Consider the following 22,227-nt stretch of genomic DNA (forward strand, 5'->3'; position numbering starts at 1 on the left):
TTTCAAATGAAGACCAAACTCGTAACTCAAATATTCTCCTCCACGATGAGATCGCAGAAACTTTATTTTCTTGTTACGATGATTTTCCACTTCACTCTGAAATTCTTTGAACTTTTCAAATGTTTCAAACTTATGTTTCATCAAGTAGATATACCCATATCTTCTCAAATCATCTGTGAAGGTCAGAAAATAACGATACCCGCCGCGAGCCTGAACACTCATCGGACCGTATACATCAGTATGTATTATTTCCGATACGTCATTTTCTCGCTCCATTGTTCCGGAGAACGGAGTCTTTAGTCATCTTGCCCATGAGGCATGGTTCGCAAGCATCAACTGATTCATCATCAAGTGATTCCAAAAGCCCATCGGCATGGAGTTTCTTCATGCGCTTTAGACCAATATGACCCAAACGGCAATGCCACAAATAAGTTGCACTATCATTATTAACTTTGCATCTTTTGGCTTCAATATTATGAATATGTGTATCACTACGATCGAGATCCAACAAACCAATTTCATTGGGTGTATAACTATAGAAGGTTTTATTCATGTAAACAGAACAACAATTATTCTCTAACTTAAATGAATAATAGTATTGCAATAAACATGATCAAATCATATTCATGCTCAACGCAAACACCAAATAACATTTATTTAGGTTCAACACTAATCCCAAAAGTATAGGGAGTGTGCGATGATGATCATATCATTCTTGAAACCACTTCCAACACACATCGTCACTTCACCCTTTAACTAGTCTCTGTTCATTCTGCAACTCTCGTTTCAAGTTACTACTCTTAGCAACTGAACTAGTATCAAATACCAAGGGGTTGCTATTAACACTAGTAAAGTACACATCAATAACATGTATATCAAATATACCTTTGTTCATTTTGCCATCCTTCTTATCCGCTAAGTATCTAGGGGTAATTCTGCTTCCAGTGACCAGTCCCTTTGCAGTAGAAGCACTTAATCTCAGGCTTAGGTCTAGACTTGGGCTTCTTCACTTGAGCAGCAACTTGCTTGCCGTTTTTCTTGAAGTTCCCCTTTCTTCCCTTTGCCCTTTTCTTGAAACTAGCGGTCTTGTCAACCATCAACACTTGATGTTATTCTTGATTTCTACCTTCGTCGATTTCAACATCACGAAGAGCTTGGGAATCGTTTCCGTTTCCGTTGCATATTATAGTTCATCACGAAGTTCTAGTAACTTGGTGATAGTGACTAGAGAACTCTGTCAATCACTATCTTATCTAGAAGATTAACTCCCACTTGATTCAAGTGATTGTAGTACTCAGACATTCTGAGCACATGCTCACTAGCTGAGCTATTCTCCTCCATCTTGTAGGCAAAGTACTGTCAGAGGTCTCATACCTCTTGACACGGGCATGAGTATGAAATACCAATTTCAACTCTTAGAACATCTTATATGTTCTGTGGTGTTCAAAACGTTTTTGAAGTCCCGGTTCTAAGCCGTAAAGCATGGTGCACTAAACTAAGTAGTCATCATACCGAGCTTTGTCAAATGTTCATAACGTGTGCATCTGCTCCTGCAATAGGTCTATCACCTAGCGGTGCATCAAGGACATAATTCTTCTGTGCAGCAATGAGGATAATCCTCAAATCACGGATCCAATCCGCATCATTGCTACTAACATATTTCAACTTTATTTTCTCTAGTAACATATCAAAAATAAATGGTGAGCTACATCACAAGCTATTGATCTACAACATAGATATGCAAATACTATCAGGACTAAGTTCATGATAAATTAAAGTTCAATTAATCATATTACTAAAGAACTCCCACTTAGACAGACATCCCTCTAACCATCTAAGTGATCACGTGATCCAAATCAACTAAACCATGACCGATCATCACGTGAAATGGAGTAGTTTTCAATGGTGAACATCACTATGTTGATCATATCTACTATATGATTCACGCTCAACCTTTCGGTCTCAGTGTTCCGAGGCCATATCTGCATATGCTAGGCCCGTCAAGTTTAACCCGAGTATTCTGCGTGTGCAAAACTGTCTTGCACCCATTGTAGATGAACGTAGAGCTTATCACACCTGATCATCACATGGTGTCTCGGCACGACGAACTTTGGAAATGGTGCATACTTAGGGAGAACACTTTTACCTTGAAATTTATAGTAAGGGATCATCTTATAAAGCTACTGCCGAACTAAGCAAAATAAGATGTATAAAAGATAAACATCACATGCAATCGATATAGGTGATATGATATGGCCATCATCATCTTGTGCCTGTGATCTCCATCTCCAAAGCACCATCATGATCACCATCGTCACCGGCTTGAGACCTTGATCTCCATCGAAGCATCGTTGTCGTCACGCCAACTATTGCCTCCACGACTATCGCTAGCGCTTAGTGATAAAGTAAAGCAATTACATGGCGATTGAATTTCATACAATAAAGCGACAACCATATGGCTCCTGCCAGTTGCCGATAACTCCATTACAAAACATGATCATCTCATACAATAAATATAGCATCATGTCTTGACCATATCACATCACAACATGCCCTGCAAAAACAAGTTAGACGTCCTCTACTTTCTTGTTGCAAGTTTTACGTGGCTGCTACGGGCTGAGCAAGAACCGTTCTTACCTACGCATCAAAACCACAACGATATTTCGTCAAATTAGTGTTGTTTTAACCTTCAACAAGGACCGGGCGTAGTCACACTCGGTTCAACTAAAGTCGGAGAAACTGACACCCGCCAGCCACCTGTGTGCAAAGCACGTCGGTAGAACCAGTCTCGCGTAAGCGTACGCGTAATGTCGGTCCGGGCCGCTTCATCCAACAATACCACCGAACCAAAGTATGACATGCTGGTAAGCAGTATGACTTGTATCACCCACAACTCACTTGTGTTCTACTCGTGCATATAACATCTACGCAATAACCTGGCTCGGATGCCACTGTTGGGGAACGTAGTAATTTGAAAAAAAATCCTATGCACACACAGGATCATGGTGATGCATAGCAGCGAGACGGGAGAGTGTGTCCACGTACCCTCGTAGACCGAATGCAGAATCGTTAGCAGAACGCGGTTGATGTAGTCGTACGTCTTCACGATCCGACCGATCCAAGTACCGAACGCACGACACCTCCGAGTTCTGCACACGCTCAACTCGATGACGTCTCGCGAGCTCCGATCCAGCAAAGCTTCACAGGAGAGTTTCGTCAGCACGACAGCGTGGTGATGGTGATGATGATGCTACCGACGCAGGGCTTTGCCTAAGCACCACTACGATATGATCGAGGTGGATTATGGTGGAGGGGGGCACCGCAGACGGCTAAGAGATCAATGATCAATTGTTGTCTATGGGGTGCCCCCCCTACCCCCGTATATAAAGGAGCAATGGGAGGAGGCGGCCGGCCAGGGAGAGGCACGCCAAGAGGGGGAGTCCTACTCCCACTCAGAGTAGGACTCCTCCTTTTTCTAGTAGGAATAGGAGAGGGGGAAGGAAAGGGAGAGGAGGAGAAGGAAAGAGGGGGGGGCCTTTCCCTAAACCAATTCGATTGGGGCCTTGGGGGCGCGCCCCACACTCCCCTTGCTGCCCTCTATTTCCACTAAGGCCCATGTAGGCCCATTAAGCCCCCCGGGGGGATCCGGTACCCCCCCCCCCCCCGGTACTCCGGTATATGTCTGAAACCTTCCGGAACCTTTCCGATGTCCGAACATAGTCGTTCAATATATCGATCTTTACGTCTAGACCATTTTGAGACTCCTCGTCATGTCTGTGATCATATACGGGACTCCGAACTACCTTCGGTACATCAAAACACAAAAACTCATAATACCGATCGTCACTAAACTTTAAGTGTGCGGACCCTATGGGTTCGAGAACTATGTAGACATGACCGAGACACGTCTCCGGTCAATAACCAATAGCGGAACCTGGATGCTCATATTGGCTCCCACATATTCTACGAAGATCTTTATCGGTCAAACCACATAACAACATACGTTGTTCCCTTTGTCATCGGCATGTTACTTGCCCGAGATTCGATCGTCGGTATCTCAATACCTAGTTCAATCTTGTTACCGGCAAGTCTCTTTACTTGTTTCGTAATACATCATCCCGAAACTAACTCATTAGTTACAATGCTTGGAAGGCTTATAGTGATGTGCATTACCGAGTGGGCCCAGAGATACGTCTCCGACAATCAGAGTGACAAATCCTAATCTCGAAATACGCCAACTCAACAAGTACCTTCGGAGACACCTATAGAGCACCTTTATAATCACCCAGTTACGTTGTGAAGTTTGGTAGCACACAAAGTGTTCCTCCGGTAAACGGGAGTTGCATAATCTCATAGTCATAGGAACATGTATAAGTCATGAAGAAAGCAATAGCAACATACTAAACGATCAAGTGCTAAGCTAACGGAATGGGTCAAGTCAATCACATCATTCTCCTAATGATGTGATCTTGTTAATCAAATGACAACTCATGTCTATGGCTAGGAAACATAACCATCTTTGATCAACGAGCTAGTCAAGTAGAGGCATACTAGTGACACTCTGTTTGTCTATGTATTCACACATGTATCATGTTTCCGGTTAATACAATGCTAGCATGAATAATAAACATTTATCATTATATACGGAAATAAATAATAACTTTATTATTGCCTCTAGGGCATATTGCCTTTAGAAAGATGATTGCATTTGACGTTATTTTTTTGAGCATCTAGTTGCACAAGCCTCTTCTCTTATGTTGTGAGATAGCCAGGAGCCTCAATCATGTATCCATTTGCACAACCTGCCACATGTCATCATCAATGGCCTTGCTATGAATCCTCATATTTTGTTTCCAGAAAGGGCAATACATCCCATCAAAGAAAGATATCTTCTCTGTAGACTTGAAGTTAACTATGGAAGACATACTAAAACTCCAAGGTGGTTAGACCTTAAAAAGCAAAGAAACGCAATACATTACTCTGATACCAATTGTAGGATACGAGTATATCGACCCGAGAGGGTGAATGAGAGATTTAAAATTTCATTTGAAACTTAAATACTCTCAATACATCACAGCGGAAATAAGATGTGTTGGGGAACGTAGCAGAAATTCAAAATTTTCCTACGTGTCACCAAGATCTATCTATGGAGTCATCTAGCAACGAGGGAGGAGTGGATCTACATACCCTTGTAGATCGCGCGTGGAAGCGTTCAAGAGAACGGGGTTGATGGAGTCGTACTCGTCGTGATCCAAATCACCGATGATCCTAGCGCCGAACGGACGGCACCTCCGTGTTCAACACACGTACGGAGCAGCAAAGTCTCCTCCTTTTTGATCCAGCAAGGGGGGAGGAGAGGTTGATGGAGATCCAGCAGCACGACGGCGTGGTGGTGGAAGTAGCGGGATTCCAACAGGGCTTCACCAAGCGCTATGGGAGGAGGGAGATGTGTCATGGGAGGGAGAGGGAGGCGCCAGGGCTTAGGTATGGTTGCCCTCCCTTCCCCCACTATATATAGGGCCAAGGGAGAGGGGGGCGCAGCCTTTGGCCCTTCCTCCAAGGAAGGGTGCGGCCAGGGAGGAGTCCCTCCTCCCCAAGGCACCTCGGAGGTGCCTTCCCCCTTTAGGACTCTTCCTTTCCCTCTTTTCTTGGCGCATGGGCCTCTTGGGGCTGGTGCCCTTGGCCCATATAGGCCAAGGCGCACCCCCTACAGCCCATGTGGCCCCCGGGGTAGGTGGCCCCACCCGGTGGACCGCCGGGACCCTTCCGGTGGTCCCGGTACAATACCGGTGACCCCGAAACTTGTCCCGATGGCCGAAATAGCACTTCCTATATATAATTCTTTACCTCCGGACCATTCCGGAACTCCGCGTGACGTCCGGGATCTCATCCGGGACTCCAAACAACTTACCGCATACTAATATCTCTATAACCCTAGCGTCACCAAACCTTAAGTGTGTAGACCCTACGGGTTCGGGAGACATGCAGACATGACCGAGACGACTCTCCGGCCAATAACCAACAGCGGGATCTGGATACCCATGTTGGCTCCCACATGTTCCACGATGATCTCATCGGATGAACCACGATGTCAAGGACTTAATCAATCCCGTATACAATTCCCTTTGTCTAGCGGTATGATACTTGCCCGAGATTCGATCGTCGGTATCCCGATACCTTGTTCAATCTCGTTACCGGCAAGTCTCTTTAATCGTTCCATAACACATCATCCCATGATAAACTCCTGGATCACATTGTGCACATTATGATGATGTCCTACCGAGTGGGCCTAGAGATACCTCTCCGTTTACACGGAGTGACAAATCCCAATCTCGATTCGTGCCAACCCAACAGACACTTTCGGAGATACCTGTAGTGTACCTTTATAGCCACCCAGTTACGTTGTGACGTTTGGCACACCCAAAGCACTCCTACGGTATCCGGGAGTTGCACAATCTCATGGTCTGAGGAAATGATACTTGACATTAGAAAAGCTTTAGCATACGAACTACATGATCTTGTGCTAGGCTTAGGATTGGGTCTTTGTCCATCACATCATTATCCTAATGATTTGATCCCGTTATCAATGACATCTAATGTCCATGGTCAGGAAACCGTAACCATCTATTGATCAACGAGCTAGTCAACTAGGGGCTTACTAGGAACATGGTGTTGTCTATGTATCCACACATGTATCTGAGTTTCCTATCAATACAATTATAGCATGGATAATAAACGATTATCATGAACAAGGAAATATAATAATAATCAATTTATTATTGCCTCTAGGGCATATTTCCAACAGTCTCCCACTTGCACTAGAGTCAATAATCCAGTTCACATCGCTATGTGACTAACACTCAAGGTCACATCCCCATGTGACTAACACTCAAAGAGTTTACTAGAGTCAAAAATCTAGTTCACATTACCATGTGATTAACACTCGATGAGTTCTGGGTTTGATCATGTTATGCTTGTGAGAGATGTTATAGTCAACGGGTCTGAATCTTTCAGATCCGTATGTACTTCACAAATTTCTATGTCATCTTGTAGATGCAACTACTAAGCTACATTTGGAGCTATTCCAAATAACTGTTCTACTATACGAATCCAGTTTACTACTCAGAATAATCTGGATTAGTGTCAAAGTTTGCATCGGCGTAACCCTTTACGACGAACTATTTTACCACCTCCATAATCGAGAAAATTCCTTAGTCCACTAGTTACTAAGGATAACTTTGACCGCTGTCTTGTGATCCATTCTTGGATCACTCTTGTACCCCTTGACTGACTCATGGCAAGGAACATTTCAGGTGCGGTACATAGCATGGCATACCGTATAGAGCCTATGACAAAAGCATAGGGGACGACCTTCGTCCTTCTTTCTTCTACCGTGGTCGAGCTTTAAGTCTTAACTTCATACCTTACAACTCAGGCAAGAACTCCTTCTTTGACTGATCCATCTTGAACACCTTCAAGATCATGTTAAGGTATGTGCTCATTTGAAAGTACCATTAAGCGTTTTGATCTATCCTTATAGATCTTGATGCTCAACGTTCAAGTAGCTTAATCCAGGCTTTCCATTAAAAACACTTTTCAAATAACTCTGCATGCTTTCTAGAAATTCTACATCATTTCCGATCAACAACATATATTCATCAGAAATTCTATAGTGCTCCCACTCACTTCTTTGGAAATACAAGTTTCTCATAAACTTTGTATAAACCCAAAATCTTTGATCATCATCAAAGCATACATTCCAACTCCGAGATGCTTACTCCAGTCCCTAGAAGGATTGCTGGAGCTTTGCATACTTATTAGCATCTTTCAGGATTAACAAAACCTTCCGGTTGTATCACATACAACCTTTCCTCAAGATAAACGTCGAGGAAACTATGTTTTGACATCCTATCTGCAAGATTTCATAAATAATGCAGTAATTGCTAATATAATTCCAACAGACTCTTAGCATCGCTATGAGTGAGAAAGTCTCATCGTAGTCAACTCCTTGAACTTGCCGGAAAAGATCTTAACGACAAGTCGAGCTTTCTTAATGGTGACATTTACCATCATTGTCCATCTTCCTTTTAAAATCCATATGTACCTAACAGCCTTACGACCATCAAGTAGTTCTTCCAAAGTCTACACTTTGTTTCCATACATGGATCCTTTCTCGGATTTTATGGCCTCGAGCCATATATCGGAATCCAGGCCCACCATCGCTTCTCCATAGCTCGTAGGTTCATTGTTGTCTAGCAACATGACTTCCAAGACAGGATTACGTACCACTCTGAAGTAGTACACATCCTTGTCATCCCACGAGGTTTGGTAGTGACTTGATCTGAAGTTTCATGATCACTATCATAAGCTTCCACTTCAATTGGTGTAGGTGCCACAGGAACAACTCCTGTGCCCTGCCACACACTAGTTGAAGAGACGGTTCAATAACCTCATCAAGTCTCCACCATCCTCCCACTCAATTCTTTCGAGAGAAAATTTTCCTCGAGAAAGGACCCGATTCTAGAAACAATCCCTTATTGCTTTCGGATCTGAGACAGGAGGTATACCCAACTGTTTTGCGTGTCCTATGAAGATGCATTTATCCGCTTTGGGTTCGAGCTTATCAGCCTGAAACTTTTTCACATAAGCGTCGCAGCCCCAAACTTCTAAGAAATGACAGCTTAGGTTTCTCTAAACCATAGTTCATACGGTGTCATCTCATCGGAATTACGTGGTGCCCTATTTAAAGTGAATGTGGTTGTTCTAATGCCTAACCCATAAACTATCGTGGTAATTCGATAAGAGACATCATGGTATGCATCATATCCAATAGGGTGCAGTTATGATGTTCGGACACACCATCACACTATGGTGTTCCAGGCTGTATTAGTTGTGAAACAATTTCCACAATGTCTTAATTCTGTGCCAAACTCGTAATTCAGATATTCATCTCTATGATCATATCATAGATATTTTATCCTCTTGTCACGACGATCTTTCAACTTCACCCTGAAATTACTTGAACCTTTCAATAATTCAGACTCGTGATTCATCAAGTAAATATACTCAACATCTACTCAAATCATCTGTGAAGTAAGAACATAACGATATCCACTACATGCCTCAGCACTCATTGGATTGCACACATCAAAATGTATTACTTCCAACAAGTTGCTTTCTAGTTCCATTTTACTGAAAACGAGGCTTTCAGTCATCTTGCCCATGTGGTATGATTTGCATGTCTCAAGTGATTCAAAATCAAGTGAGTCCAAACGATCCATTTGTATAGAGTTTCTTCATGCATATCTACCAACAAACATGGTTCGCATGTCTCAATCCTTTCAAAAATGAGTGAGTCCAAAGATCCATCAACATGGTGCTTCTTCATGCGTTTTATACCGATATGACTTAAGTGGCAGTGCCACAAGTAGGTGGTACTATCATTACTATCCTATATCTTTTGGCATGAACATGTGTATCACTACGATCGAGATTCAATAAACCATTCATTTTAGGCGTAAGACCATTGAAGGTATTATTCAAATAAACAGAGTAACCAATATTCTCCTTAAATGAATAACCGTATCGCGATAGACATAATCCAATCATGTCTATGCTCAACGCAAACACCAAATAACAATTATTTAGGTTTTAATACCAATCTCGATGGTAGAGGGAGCGTGCGATGCTTGACCATATCAACCTTGGAAACACTTCCAACACATATCGTCAGCTCACCTTTAGCTAGTCTCCGTTTATTCCGTAGCTTTTATTTCGAGTTACTAACACTTAGCAACCGAACCGGTATCTAATACGCTGGTGCTACTAGGAGTACTAGTAAAGTACACATCAACACAATGTATATCCAATATACTTCTATCGACCTTGCCAGCCTTCTCATCTACCAAGTATCTAGGGTAATTCTGCTCCAGTGGCTGTTCCCCTTTATTACGGAAGCACTTAGTCTCGGGCTTGGGTTCAACTTTGGGTTTCTTCACTTGAGCAGCAACTGACTTGTCGTTTCATGAAGTATCCCTTTGTTCCCTTGCCCTTCTTGAAACTAGTGGTTTCACCAACCATCAACAATTGATGCTCCTTCTTGATTTCTACTTTCGCGGTGTCAAACATCGCGAATATCTCAAGGATCATCATATATGTCCCCGATACATTATAGTTCATCACAAAGCTCTAGCAGCTTGGTGGTAATTACTTCGGAGAAACATCACTATCTCATCTGGAAGATCAACTCCCACTCGATTCAAATGATTGTTGTACTCAGACAATCTGAGCACAAACTCAACAATTGAGCTTTTCTCCCTTAGTTTGCAGGCTAAGAAAATCGTCGGAGGTCTTATACCTCTTGACATGGGCACGAGCCTGAAATCCCAATTTCAGCCCCCGAAACATCTCATATGTTTCGCGACGTTTCAAAACGTCTTCAGTGCCTCAACTCTAAGCCGTTTAACTGAACTATCACATAGTTATCAAAATGTGTATGTCAGATGTTCGCAACATCCATTGATGACGTTCGAGGTTCAGCACACTGAGCGGTGCATTAAGGACATAAGCCTTTTATGAAGCAATGAGGACAATCCTCAGTTTACGGACCTAGTCCGCATAATTGCTACTATCAACTTTCAACTAAATTTTCTCTAGGAACATAACTAAACAGTAGAACTGAAGTGCGAGCTACGACATAATTTGCGAAGACCTTTTGACTATGTTCAGGATAATTAAGTTCATCTTATGAACTCCCACTCAGATAGACATCCCTCTAGTCATCTAAGTGATTACATGATCCGAGTCAACTAGGCCGTGTCCGATCATCACGTGAGACGGACTAGTCAACATCGGTGAACATCTTCATGTTGATCGTATCTTCTATACGACTCATGCTCGACCTTTCGGTCTCTTGTGTTCTGAGGCCATGTCTGTACACATGCTAGGCTCGTCAAGTCAACCTAAGTGTTTCGCGTGTGTAAATCTGTCTTACACCCGTTGTATGTGAACGTTAGAATCTATCACACCCGATCATCATGTGGTGCTTCGAAACAACGAACTGTCGCAACGTTGCACAGTTAGGGGGAACACTTTCTTGAAATTATTATGAGGGATCATCTTATTTACTACCGTCGTTCTAAGTAAACAAGATGCAAAAACATGATAAACATCACATGCAATCAAATAATAGTGACATGATATGGCCAATATCATATAGCTCCTTTGATCTCCATCTTGGGGCTCCATGATCATCTTGTCACCGGCATGACACCATGATCTCCATCATCGTGTCTTCTTGAAGTTGTCTCGTCATCTATTACTTCTACTACTATGGCTAACGCTTTAGCAATAAAGTAAAGTAATTACATGACATTTAAGTTGACACGCAGGTCATAAATAAATAAAGACAACTCCTATGGCTCCTGCCGGTTGTCATACTCATCGACATGCAAGTCGTGATTCCTATTACAAGAACATGATCAATCTCATACATCACATATATCATTCATCACATCCTTTGGCCATAACACATCACATAGCATACCCTGCAAAAACAAGTTAGACGTCCTCTAATTGTTGTTTGCATGTTTTACGTGGCTGCTATGGGTTTCTAGCAAGAACGTTTCTTACCTACGCAAAAACCACAACGTGATATGCCAATTGCTATTTACCCTTCATAAGGACCCTTTTCATCGAATCCGATCTGACTAAAGTGGGAGAGACAGACACCCGCCAGCCACCTAATGCAACTAGTGCATGTCAGTCGGTGGAACCGGTCTCACGTAAGCGTACGTGTAAGGTTGGTCCGGGCTGCTTCATCCCACGATGCCGCCGAATCAAGATAAGACTAGTAACGGCAAGCATACTGAACAAAATCAACGCCCACAACTACTTTGTGTTCTACTCGTGCATAGAAACTACGCATAGACCTAGCTCATGATGCCACTGTTGGGGAACGTAGCAGAAATTCAAAATTTTCCTACGTGTCACCAAGATCTATCTATGGAGTCATCTAGCAACGAGGGAGGAGTGGATCTACATACCCTTGTAGATCGCGCGCGGAAGCGTTCAAGAGAACGGGGTTGATGGAGACGTACTCGTCGTGATCCAAATCACCGATGATCCTAGCGCCGAACGGACGGCACCTCCGTGTTCAACACACGTACGGAGCAGCGACGTCTCCTCCTTCTTGATCCAGCAAGGGGGGAGGAGAGGTTGATGGAGATCCAGCAGCACGACGGCGTGGTGGTGGAAGTAGCGGGATTCCAACAGGGCTTCGCCAAGCGCTGCGGGAGAAGGGAGATGTGTCATGGGAGGGAGAGGGAGGCGCCAGGGCTTAGGTATGGTTGCCCTCCCTTCCACCCACTATATATAGGGCCAAGGGAGAGGGGGGGCGCAGCCTTTGGCCCTTCCTCCAAGGAAGGGTGCGGCCAGGGAGGAGTCCCTCCTCCCCAAGGCACCTCGGAGGTGCGTTCCCCCTTTAGGACTCTTCCTTTCCCTCTTCTCTTGGCGCATGGGCCTCTTGGGGCTGGTGCCCTTGGCCCATATAGGCCAAGGCGCACCCCCTACAGCCCATGTGGCCCCCGGGGCAGGTGGCCCCACCCGGTGGACCCCCGGGACCCTTTCGGTGGTCCCGGTACAATACCGGTGACCCCGAAACTTGTCCCGATGGCCGAAATAGCACTTCCTATATATAATTCTTTACCTCCAGACCATTCCGGAACTCCTCGTGACGTCCGGGATCTCATCCGGGACTCCGAACAACTTTCTGGTTACCGCATACTAATATCTCTATAACCCTAGCATCACCGAACCTTAAGTGTGTAGACCCTACGGGTTCGGGAGACATGCAGACATGACCGAGACGACTCTCCGGCCAATAACCAACAGCGGGATCTGGATACCCATGTTGGCTCCCACATGTTCCATGATGATCTCAACGGATGAACCACGATGTCAAGGACTTAATCAATCCCGTATACAATTCCCTTTGTCTAGCGGTACGATACTTGCCCGAGATTCGATCGTCGGTATCCCGATACCTTGTTCAATATCGTTACCGGCAAGTCTCTTTACTCGTTCCGTAACACATCATCCCGTGATAAACTCCTGGATCACATTGTGCACATTATGATGATGTCCTACCGAGTGGGCCCAGAGATACCTCTCCGTTTACACAGAGTGACAAATCCCAGTCTCGATTCGTGCCAACCCAACAGACACTTTCGGAGATACCTGTAGTGTACCTTTATAGCCACCCAGTTACGTTGTGACGTTTGGCACACCCAAAGCACTCCTATGGTATCCGGGAGTTGCACAATCTCATGGTCTAAGGAAATGATACTTGACATTAGAAAAGCTTTAGCATACGAACTACATGATCTTGTGCTAGGCTTAGGATTGGGTCTTTGTCCATCACATCATTCTCCTAATGATGTGATCCCGTTATCAATGACATCTAATGTCCATGGTCAGGAAACCGTAACCATCTATTGATCAACGAGCTAGTCAACTAGAGGCTTACTAGGGACATGGTGTTGTCTATGTATCCACACATGTATCTGAGTTTCCTATCAATACAATTATAGCATGGATAATAAACGATTATCATGAACAAGGAAATATAATAATAATCAATTTATTATTGCCTCTAGGGCATATTTCCAACAAGATGAAGCACATGCAGTTCTACGAAAGAAAACTACTACAGAAAGAAAATAAGACATCATAGAAAGGATATCTTTTCAGAAAGTAACAACTAGAACTCACGTAGAAAACTCTGACAGAAAACACTACTGGAAGGAAATAGTTAGCACTACTGTGAAATACTAGTCAGAACATTTCTAAGAAGAATAACTAGGTAGCAGTAGATAAAGAACCGGCTAACAGAGAAACAAATCATCAAGTTGAAATACAAAGATGAACATGTCGAAGTGTCGAAACTAGTGTGTACTGATATACAATAGAACAACACAGATAGAAAACTAACCAGTATTACTAAAAGAAATGTTATAGATAGAAATAACTAGTGTTGCTCAGTGGCGATAGGTGATTTGGTAGACCATTTCACTATTATGCAAAAGAGGTATGTCTAGTTGGAGGGGCTTGTGATTGAACACATGAGCAAACCTCTTTTCGTCCTATTATCCTCAATGTGAAGTTCCTCAAACTTCAATTGATTTCACTCAAGGTAGTTTCTATTAGCAATCTCCAAACCTTGACTTTGCTTCACAAACCACAATGACTCTTGGTTGTTGAAGACTTTTCTTCAGTGACCAGAATTACTCTTAGTCACTCAAACAAACACCTAACTGTCTAGAGAGTTAACTAGCAGCTCTCAAGAGTAATAGGTTCAAAGCTCTCGACTTAGATCTCTGTGATGCTCAACCACTATCTAAGTTTTGGGCTCTGGTTCTTGTCAGTGGATTTACTCAAATCTCTCGGAGAGGGGTGCTCAAACAATCTTATCGGAAAATCAAACGGAGTAGACGACCACCACGGTAGGCACGAGGTGGTTATTTATAGTTGAGGCACCCCATAGGGTGAAATGATCATTAAGGGCATGCGTCCCGGCGAATGGCTAACCGACATGTTTCCAACGGTTGGATTTCAAACTCACATGACAACTTTACTTGAGGAACAAGTAAAGCCCACTCCTTTGCTAGATCATTTCTCACATAGCCGAGAAGAACCTCGTCTCTGGCTAACAAGTAAATGATTTTGTGCATGAACATATTTCTCTCCACTCACTTGGGATAAGTTTCTGTTAAGCACCATAAATACAAAAGTCTTGAAATATTGACCCCCTCTTAAAGTACGGTCGTCCTATAATTGAAAGACATAAATGAACTACCAAAGAAAACAATACGTCTTCTCTTCGTCTTCACTCTTCTCTAATGCAGTCATTTTCTCTCGGACCACACTCCGTAGCAATTTCTTCACTTCATGAATATTTTCGTAGGTCGTCTCCAACACGCAATCTTCCCGGTAGTAAACTTCTCAAAGCTTAGCAATATTCTCTACTGTGCAGTTAACTTTCACCGAAGTTTATAGCAAACTTCTCGGTAGCAAACTTCTCAAAGCTTAGCAATCTTCTTTGTTGCGTAGATAACTTCCGTAGAAGTTTATGGAAAACTTCTTGGAAGTAGCAATCTTCTTGGTAGCAGAATTCTCAAAATATTATAGCAATCTTCTCTAAACTCTAGGGACCTATTCTCTCCGTGTGCACTAGCAAACACATTAGTCACTCACTATTTCTGTCCAGAAATCTCCAAAACTCTTAGGGGAGTACATGGCACCAACAACTTTGTATTAGTTCGTTCGTTCGTGTCTTTAGCTATAAAGGGGGAGGAAATCATGTTCCATGTAATTATTTGTTTCAGCTCTTAGCAAAGGATGGACATTGACACAAGCCAATAATTGGGTCACTTCTCGTGCGTAGCACTTGAGTTCCATAATACCACGAGTGTAGGTCTGATGTCGCTTGAAGCTACGTCGGTATTTCCCCAAAGAGGAAGGGATGATGCAGCACAGGAGCGGTAGGTATTTCCCTCAGATGTGAAACCAAGGTTATCAAACCAGTAGGAGAACCAAGCAACACAACGTAAACAGCACATGCATGCAAATAACAACTTCTCACAACCCGACGTGTTAAAGGGGTTGTCAATCCCTTCCGGGATACGGCGCCTCAAGGTAGGCAAACGGACGCGAGATAAATTTGTAGTAGATTGATAGATCGAAGGCCAAATAAAATAAATAAGAACAAATTGCAGCAAGGTATTTTTGTATTTTTAGTTTAATAGATCTGAAAATAAATGCAAAGAAAAAGTAGATTGCAAAGGCAAATATATGAGAAAGAGACTCGGGGGCCGTATGTTTCACTAGTGGCTTCTCTCGAGAAAAATAGCAAACGGTGGGTGAACAAATTACCGTTGGGTAATTGACAAAACTTCAAATAATCATGATGATATCCAGGCAATGATCATTACATAGGCATCACGTCCAAGCGACTCTTGCCTGCATCTACTACTATTACTCCACACATCGACCGCTATCCAGCATGCATCTAGTGTATTAAGTTCATGAAGAAACAGAGTAATACAATAAGAACGATGACATGATGTAGACAGGATCTATCTATGTAGAGATAGATCCCATCGTTTTATCCTTAGTAGCAACGATACATACGTGTCGTTCCCCTTCTGTCACTGGGATCAAGCACCGTAAGATCAAACCCACTACAAAGCACCTCTTCCCATTGCAAGATAAATAGATCAAGTTGGCCAAACAAAACCCAAATATCGAAGAAGAAATACGAGGCTATAAGCAATCATGCATAAAAGAGATCAAAGAAACTCAAATACTTTCATGGATATAAAAAGATAGATCTAATCATAAACTCAAAGTTCATCGATCCCAACAAACACACCGCAAAAGAGTTACATCATATGGATCTCCAAGAGACCATTGTATTGAGAATCAAGAGAGAGAGAGAGAGAGAGGAAGCCATCCAGCTACTAACTACGGACCCGAAGGTCTACAAAGAACTACTCACGCATCATCGGAGAGGCACAAACGGAGGTGGTGAACCCCATCCGGGATGGTGTCTAGATTGGATCAATATTTCGTCGACTCCCCTAGGGTTTCTAAAATATTGGGGTATTTATAGAGCAAAGAGGCGGTCCGGGAGGCACCCGAGGTGGGCACAACCCACCAGGGCGCGCCTGGGCCTCCTGGCGCGCCCTGGTGGGTTGTGCTCTCTCCGGAGCACCCCCCAAGCGCGGCCAGGGCCCGTTATGTTCCTTCTGGTCCAAAAAAATCTCCGCAAAGTTTCATTGCGTTTGGACTCCATTTGGTATTGATTTTCTGTGATGTAAAAAAATGAAAAAAACAGCAACTGGCACTTGGCACTATGTCAATAGGTTAGTATCAAAAAATGAAATAAAATGACTATAAAATGATTATAAAACATCCAAGATTAATAATATAACAATATGAAACAATTAAAAATTATAGATACGTTGGGGACGTATCAAGGCCGTTGTGTGTTTCCATTTTTGTTGAGGTGTAATGAACCTCACTCGAACCTCTGTTAGGGTATCTCCAACCCCGTGTCGCAAAATGCCCACAAACATTTGGATCGAGATGTCCGTGCGTTTGAATTGTTGCAAACCGACACTAAACTTGGGGGAGGTTTGCGAATGTCCGGACCCCCACCACGTTTCCAACCGCATGGCCCTACCCATAAAACTTTTACGTGTGACCATTTCTCTCGCACGACCGCTTCAACCGTACCGCTGGGAAGAGGCGCTGCATTCATGTCAGTCCAAAGCAGAAGTGGCCGGTTTGCAGCATGTCGGGCATTGAAGGGGTGCGGCGATTGAGAGCACCGCCCACACCATGTCCGATCGCTCGCTCTCGGCGTCATGTTCGATGTCGGCTTAGAGCGACATGTCCGCTCGCTTGTTATCCGTGTCGCGTTCAATGCTGGCTCAGAGTGAGGCGGCCGAACTGGGCAATGGGAAGGCTTCCTATTACACTGAAGCCAATTGCCCTGTGTCCACGCGCCCAACATTGAATGGAATTTGCGGCCGAGAAACCCACTCTGGAAGCCCGCATTCAAACTGGTGTTTGCCCTGGCCAGCGCCCGATATATAAGCCATGCGTGCGTGATACATAAGCACCCTCGCGCACAGCAGAAACCGCACCACCTACGCTTCCCTCCACCGTTCAGGACCACTGGCGAGCCTCCAATTCCATTCATCCTCCGCTCACAACCTTCCTCCGACACAATGTGAGCGGCGACGCGATGTGGAAGCAGCTCTCATCGGCGCAGAACCACGAGATGGTGCCCCTTGCAAACGGCTGGCAGACCCAATGTGCGTGACACATATAGTCCATACTACCACTGAGTTCGTCGGATGAAAGCTTGGAAGACAATGACCGATCGAATGAGGAGGCACCCGACAACTAGCCCAAGCCCGCACCAGGCTTCACCATGGCACGAGCATAGACGCACTTGGAGGCTGTCATGGCGGAGAAGTAGCCTGCACCGGCGGTCTCCGTGTTCCTGACGGTGCAGGCTCCTCAACCAGCACCGGATGAGAGCATCTACAACCGGAGTTGTCAAATCCGCCCCCTATACGCCTGCGGGCGCGTCCGCGGACATCGCCCGCCGGCCCCTCATATATTGTGCCCCACATCCACATACCTCAAATGCCGATCAGCAAATCCATGCATGTTGATCATACGATATAAATTGTCTGAATTCAATAGTTCGAAACAAAGCAAAGCAAATCATAGTTCAACAAACCGAATATGCCAAAATGAAATCAATATCCGAGCATGACGGATGGCTTCGGATCACTGGCCGGGCGACTGCTCCGAGCGGAATGCGTCATGCTCGTCATGCTTCGTCTGCATCCGGGCTGCCTGCTTCACCTGCATCCGGGCCACAGCCGCCCTCGCTGCTCGTACTCCCTACGGTCGTTGATCTTCTTCTTGTTGTTCGCAAGCCACTTCTTCACATGCTCATCCAAGAGGAGGCAGTTGCTCCACCATGTCCGAACCTCCCCGTGACGCCGTCGCCGCAACTTCCGGGTGACGTTCTCCGCCTTACAAGTCGAAGCCGATGAAGGAACACCGACGGACGAGGGGGGTGCGTCTCCATTGCGGCGGTCGAGGACAGGCTAGACGACATCTCCGGCGGTGGATCGGGACCGGTGGTGAGGATTGGGAGCAAGGGTGGAGGACGACGAGGGTTCGGGCACGGGAAAGGTCGAAGGGTGGCGGGAGGAGGAGGAAGAGTTTGGTAGATTTGATGTAATTTACGATGGGATCAGGCTGTTTGAGTCCGACGTGACAGACGTGCGATACAAGGGGTGTCGGTTAGTCCGAGTGTTTGATGCCCGTTTAAGAACTGCGTCTGGGTCAAAAAATCGTGACTGGTTAATGACCGGTTATCCGGCCAAATGTATGAGGCGAGTTTGAGACGCCGGCTATAGATACTCTGACGTAGGGACTCCCTAGCTTTTGCCTCGGTTTTGAAAAATATCTCGAAATGCAACAACCGAAATAGACCTACACTCTCTCTTTCTCTCCACGAGTCGAGTGAGGCTGTGGCTGGTTGGCCGCGTACGCGCATGATCGACACATCGGCTACATGCATGGCCCCCGACAAGCCATCCACGTACCCCCGTGACCGATCGATCGATCGATCGATGGAGCCATGGACGGACGTTACGGGACAACTGGACCTCGCGCGCGGGTCCCCTGCCCAGCCGCGTCAACTTGCCTACTACGTGGAGCTAGCCCCATCCTGACACCCTGACAGGTCAGCCGAGCTCCCCTCCCCCATGCACGCCCGATCACGCGACACCGGCGCCGGCCACGAGCGCGCGCTCCGCGTGGCGCGGCCGCCGTCGCCATCAGCCCCTCTCTCGCCGGACGCGGCGCAGCTGATCCACCGCGGCCCACTTAAGCGAGCAAGCAAGCACACCTGCACTGCACAGCTTCTTCTTTCCCCCACGCAAGCCCGCCCGGCCCCCGGCCGGGTCCCCCGCACGCGCGCCCGTGACGCGCCAGCCCGCCGTCGACGTCCATCTGATGCACATATATTCCGAATTCCCGATGTGTACGTGCGCTCTCAGTCTCAGTACGCCATGCGAGAAGAAACGCGTCGAGGGATGACTTTTCTTGTTCTTTTGCTTTGCGTGCAGTACATGATAAATTGATAATTAATTAGCCCGATCGGCTGTACTGATGATCAGTGGTGGTGATGGGTTATACACGCGCTATGGCAGGATCGTAGGCTTGATCACTGACGTTGACAGAGCATGTATAGTAATCAATGAATGGATACTCTCTACGGTTCTATTGTTTCTTACAGATGCAGGCAGCCATGGATGGATCCGCACTTGGCTCGTAAGATACTACGAAGTACGAGCCGGTACAGTGCACTGTGCAGTATGCTGTACCCGCTGGGCGCAACGGTTAAGCCAAGCAACCGGCCTGGCTCAGGCTCAGGCTCAGAGCCAGGCGTATACGGTACCGCATGCATGCCGGCCGGCCTCGCGCAAGCGTACACCGTGGTCTATACTCCATGGGCGCCGCCCAGGCGGACACCGCACCGGCCTCGCTCTGTCGGCACGCATCTAGCCCAGTGCATGCGATGATGACCCTGTGCTATACATCAAGGGTGAAGAAGGCTCATGAGACAAGAAGAAGCGACACCACCATGCTCCATGTTCATATCAACGGACCTCTCGCCGCACCGTATAGCTTTCGTACGCGTGCGTAGCCATCTATGCGCCTATGTGCACGCCTCATGGACCAGGCGAAAAGATGGATCCTTCTGCGCCAGGCACATGCATGTACATCCATGTGGGGGGCCGATGGATGGATGGATGGATGGCAAGCCTCGAGCAGTCGTCGTCGTGGTGGTGGTGGTGGTGACATGTTACATGTGCTACGTAGTACGTACTCGGCCATGGACATGTACATGCACGCACGGCAATAAAGAGACGCAAAGGTTGGGAGCTCGCAGAAAGAAAGGGAGAAAAGACCCTCGTCCGTCCTACGAGCGATGGGTGGATCCCAACCCTACGCGCTTTAATGCGCCCTTTCTGTCCCTTAAAAAGGCAGCCGGCCGGCGAGCGGAGCCCTTCCATTCCGTTCTCCCCGCCCTCGCATGTGCTGCCACACACCGCCTCGCCTTTCCTGCCGGCCGCCCGCTTCTTCTTTAGCCAGGTAGGCAGCTTAGCTTGCTTGCTCGGCTGGTCTCATGCCGTCGTCGTCGTCGTCTCGCGCGCCGGCGCCGAGCAGGGGCGGTGGCTCGGCGGCGGCGAGGGGCTGCGTGGACGTGGACGCCAACACCACGTTCGTGCAGGCCGACCCGGCCACGTTCCGCGCGCTCGTGCAGAGGCTCACGGGCGCGCCGGGGGGAGCTGCAGCCGCGGCGGCGCAGGCTACCGACATGCAGCACGCCGCGGGCGCCGCCATGGTGCCGGTGGTGCCGATGAGGCGGCCGAAGCTGCAGGAGAGGCGGCGGGCGGCGCCGGCCAGGCTGGAGCTCGCGCGGCCGCAGCCGTTCTACTACCACCACGGCCACCAGCACCACCATCACCACCACCAACACCACCACGGGCTCATGCAGTACTCGCCGGTCTCGACCATGGACTACGCCCGCGTCTCCTCCTCCGCCTCGTCGCCCTCCCCGTCGCCGCCCTCGTCGTGCTCCTGCGGGGTGGTGATAAGCCAGGAGGAGGTGGAGAGGGAGGAGAAGGCCATCGCCTCCAAGGCCTTCTACCTGCACTCCTCACCAAGAGCCGCCCCCGGCGCCGGAGGGGACGCCGCCGAGAGGCCCAAGCTGCTGCCCCTGTTCCCCGTCCACTCCCCACGGAGCTCCTCCTTCGCCTAGCTCTAGTAACTAGCCATTACCTCTAGGCTCTACTGCTGTAGCTAGACCCTGGTCAACCCCGCCATTAATCCCCACGACCGACATGCCGTGTTTAATTCTCTGTACCACCTAGCTCTAGTAGATGATCCATGACCGGACCAGTGTTGCTTCCTAATTGTGCTTGATTTCGTTGCTCAACTCTTGCCTTCTCTCTATTACTCCCTCCATTCCGAATTACTTGTCGCAGGTATGGATGTATCTAGATGTATTTTAGTTCTAGATACATCCATTTTTACGACGAGTAATTTGAAACGGAGAGAGTACATTTCTACTTCTCTACTAATATTACATCCACTCGTGCAAGTCTTAATTTCATTTCTTTACACACAAGTTCTCCAAGTATCTTAAACATGGAAACCTGCGGTCAAAGCTACTTATTGCCTTGTTTCATTTCCACGCATACAATTGCTAAACATAGAAGCTGAGGTCAAAGTTGCTACTTATTGCCTTGTTTCATTTCCACGCATACAATTGCTAAACATAGAAGCTGAGGTCAAAGTTGCTACTTATTGCCTTTTGAAAGAAGAAGAAAAATCATCATGCAAGAGGAGTCAACAAACTATGTGTAACCGTACGAGAAAGGCATCATCGGCCAGTTGCCCGAAAGGCGCATGCGATCTTTCAGCGCGAGCTGCGCGTAAGTTTCGAACATTATCTGTCTGCCCATGCATGAACGGAGGGAGCTGATTGACATCTTGCGATCGTGCTGTTGGTCAGGAAAGTTGGGTAGGAATCGGATGCCGACGTCAATTGGTTATTCGATCTCCTCT

The 22,227-nt window shown here is 46.4% G+C and overlaps 1 protein-coding gene across 1 annotated transcript; it reads left to right on the plus strand.

The window, feature by feature from the left end:
* Positions 1-20,522: 20,522 nt before the first annotated feature.
* On the plus strand, positions 20,523-21,595 carry LOC147987164 (VQ motif-containing protein 31-like). Its single transcript, XM_087545163.1, has one exon. The coding sequence runs from the start codon at positions 20,783-20,785 to the stop codon at positions 21,416-21,418; it is 636 nt and encodes a 211-aa protein (XP_087401289.1). The 5' UTR covers positions 20,523-20,782; the 3' UTR covers positions 21,419-21,595.
* The last annotated feature ends 632 nt before the right edge of the window (positions 21,596-22,227 follow it).

Source organism: Triticum urartu, chromosome 2A (assembly GCF_056163025.1).
Source record: "Triticum urartu cultivar PI428250 chromosome 2A, HENAU_Tu73, whole genome shotgun sequence".
Lineage (NCBI taxonomy): Eukaryota > Viridiplantae > Streptophyta > Magnoliopsida > Poales > Poaceae > Triticum > Triticum urartu.

What these genes read in the sequence shown, in the direction of transcription:
- LOC147987164 (XM_087545163.1), top strand. Translation starts at nt 20,783, where the DNA reads ATGCCGTCGTCGTCGTCGTCTCGCGCGCCGGCGCCGAGCAGGGGCGGT.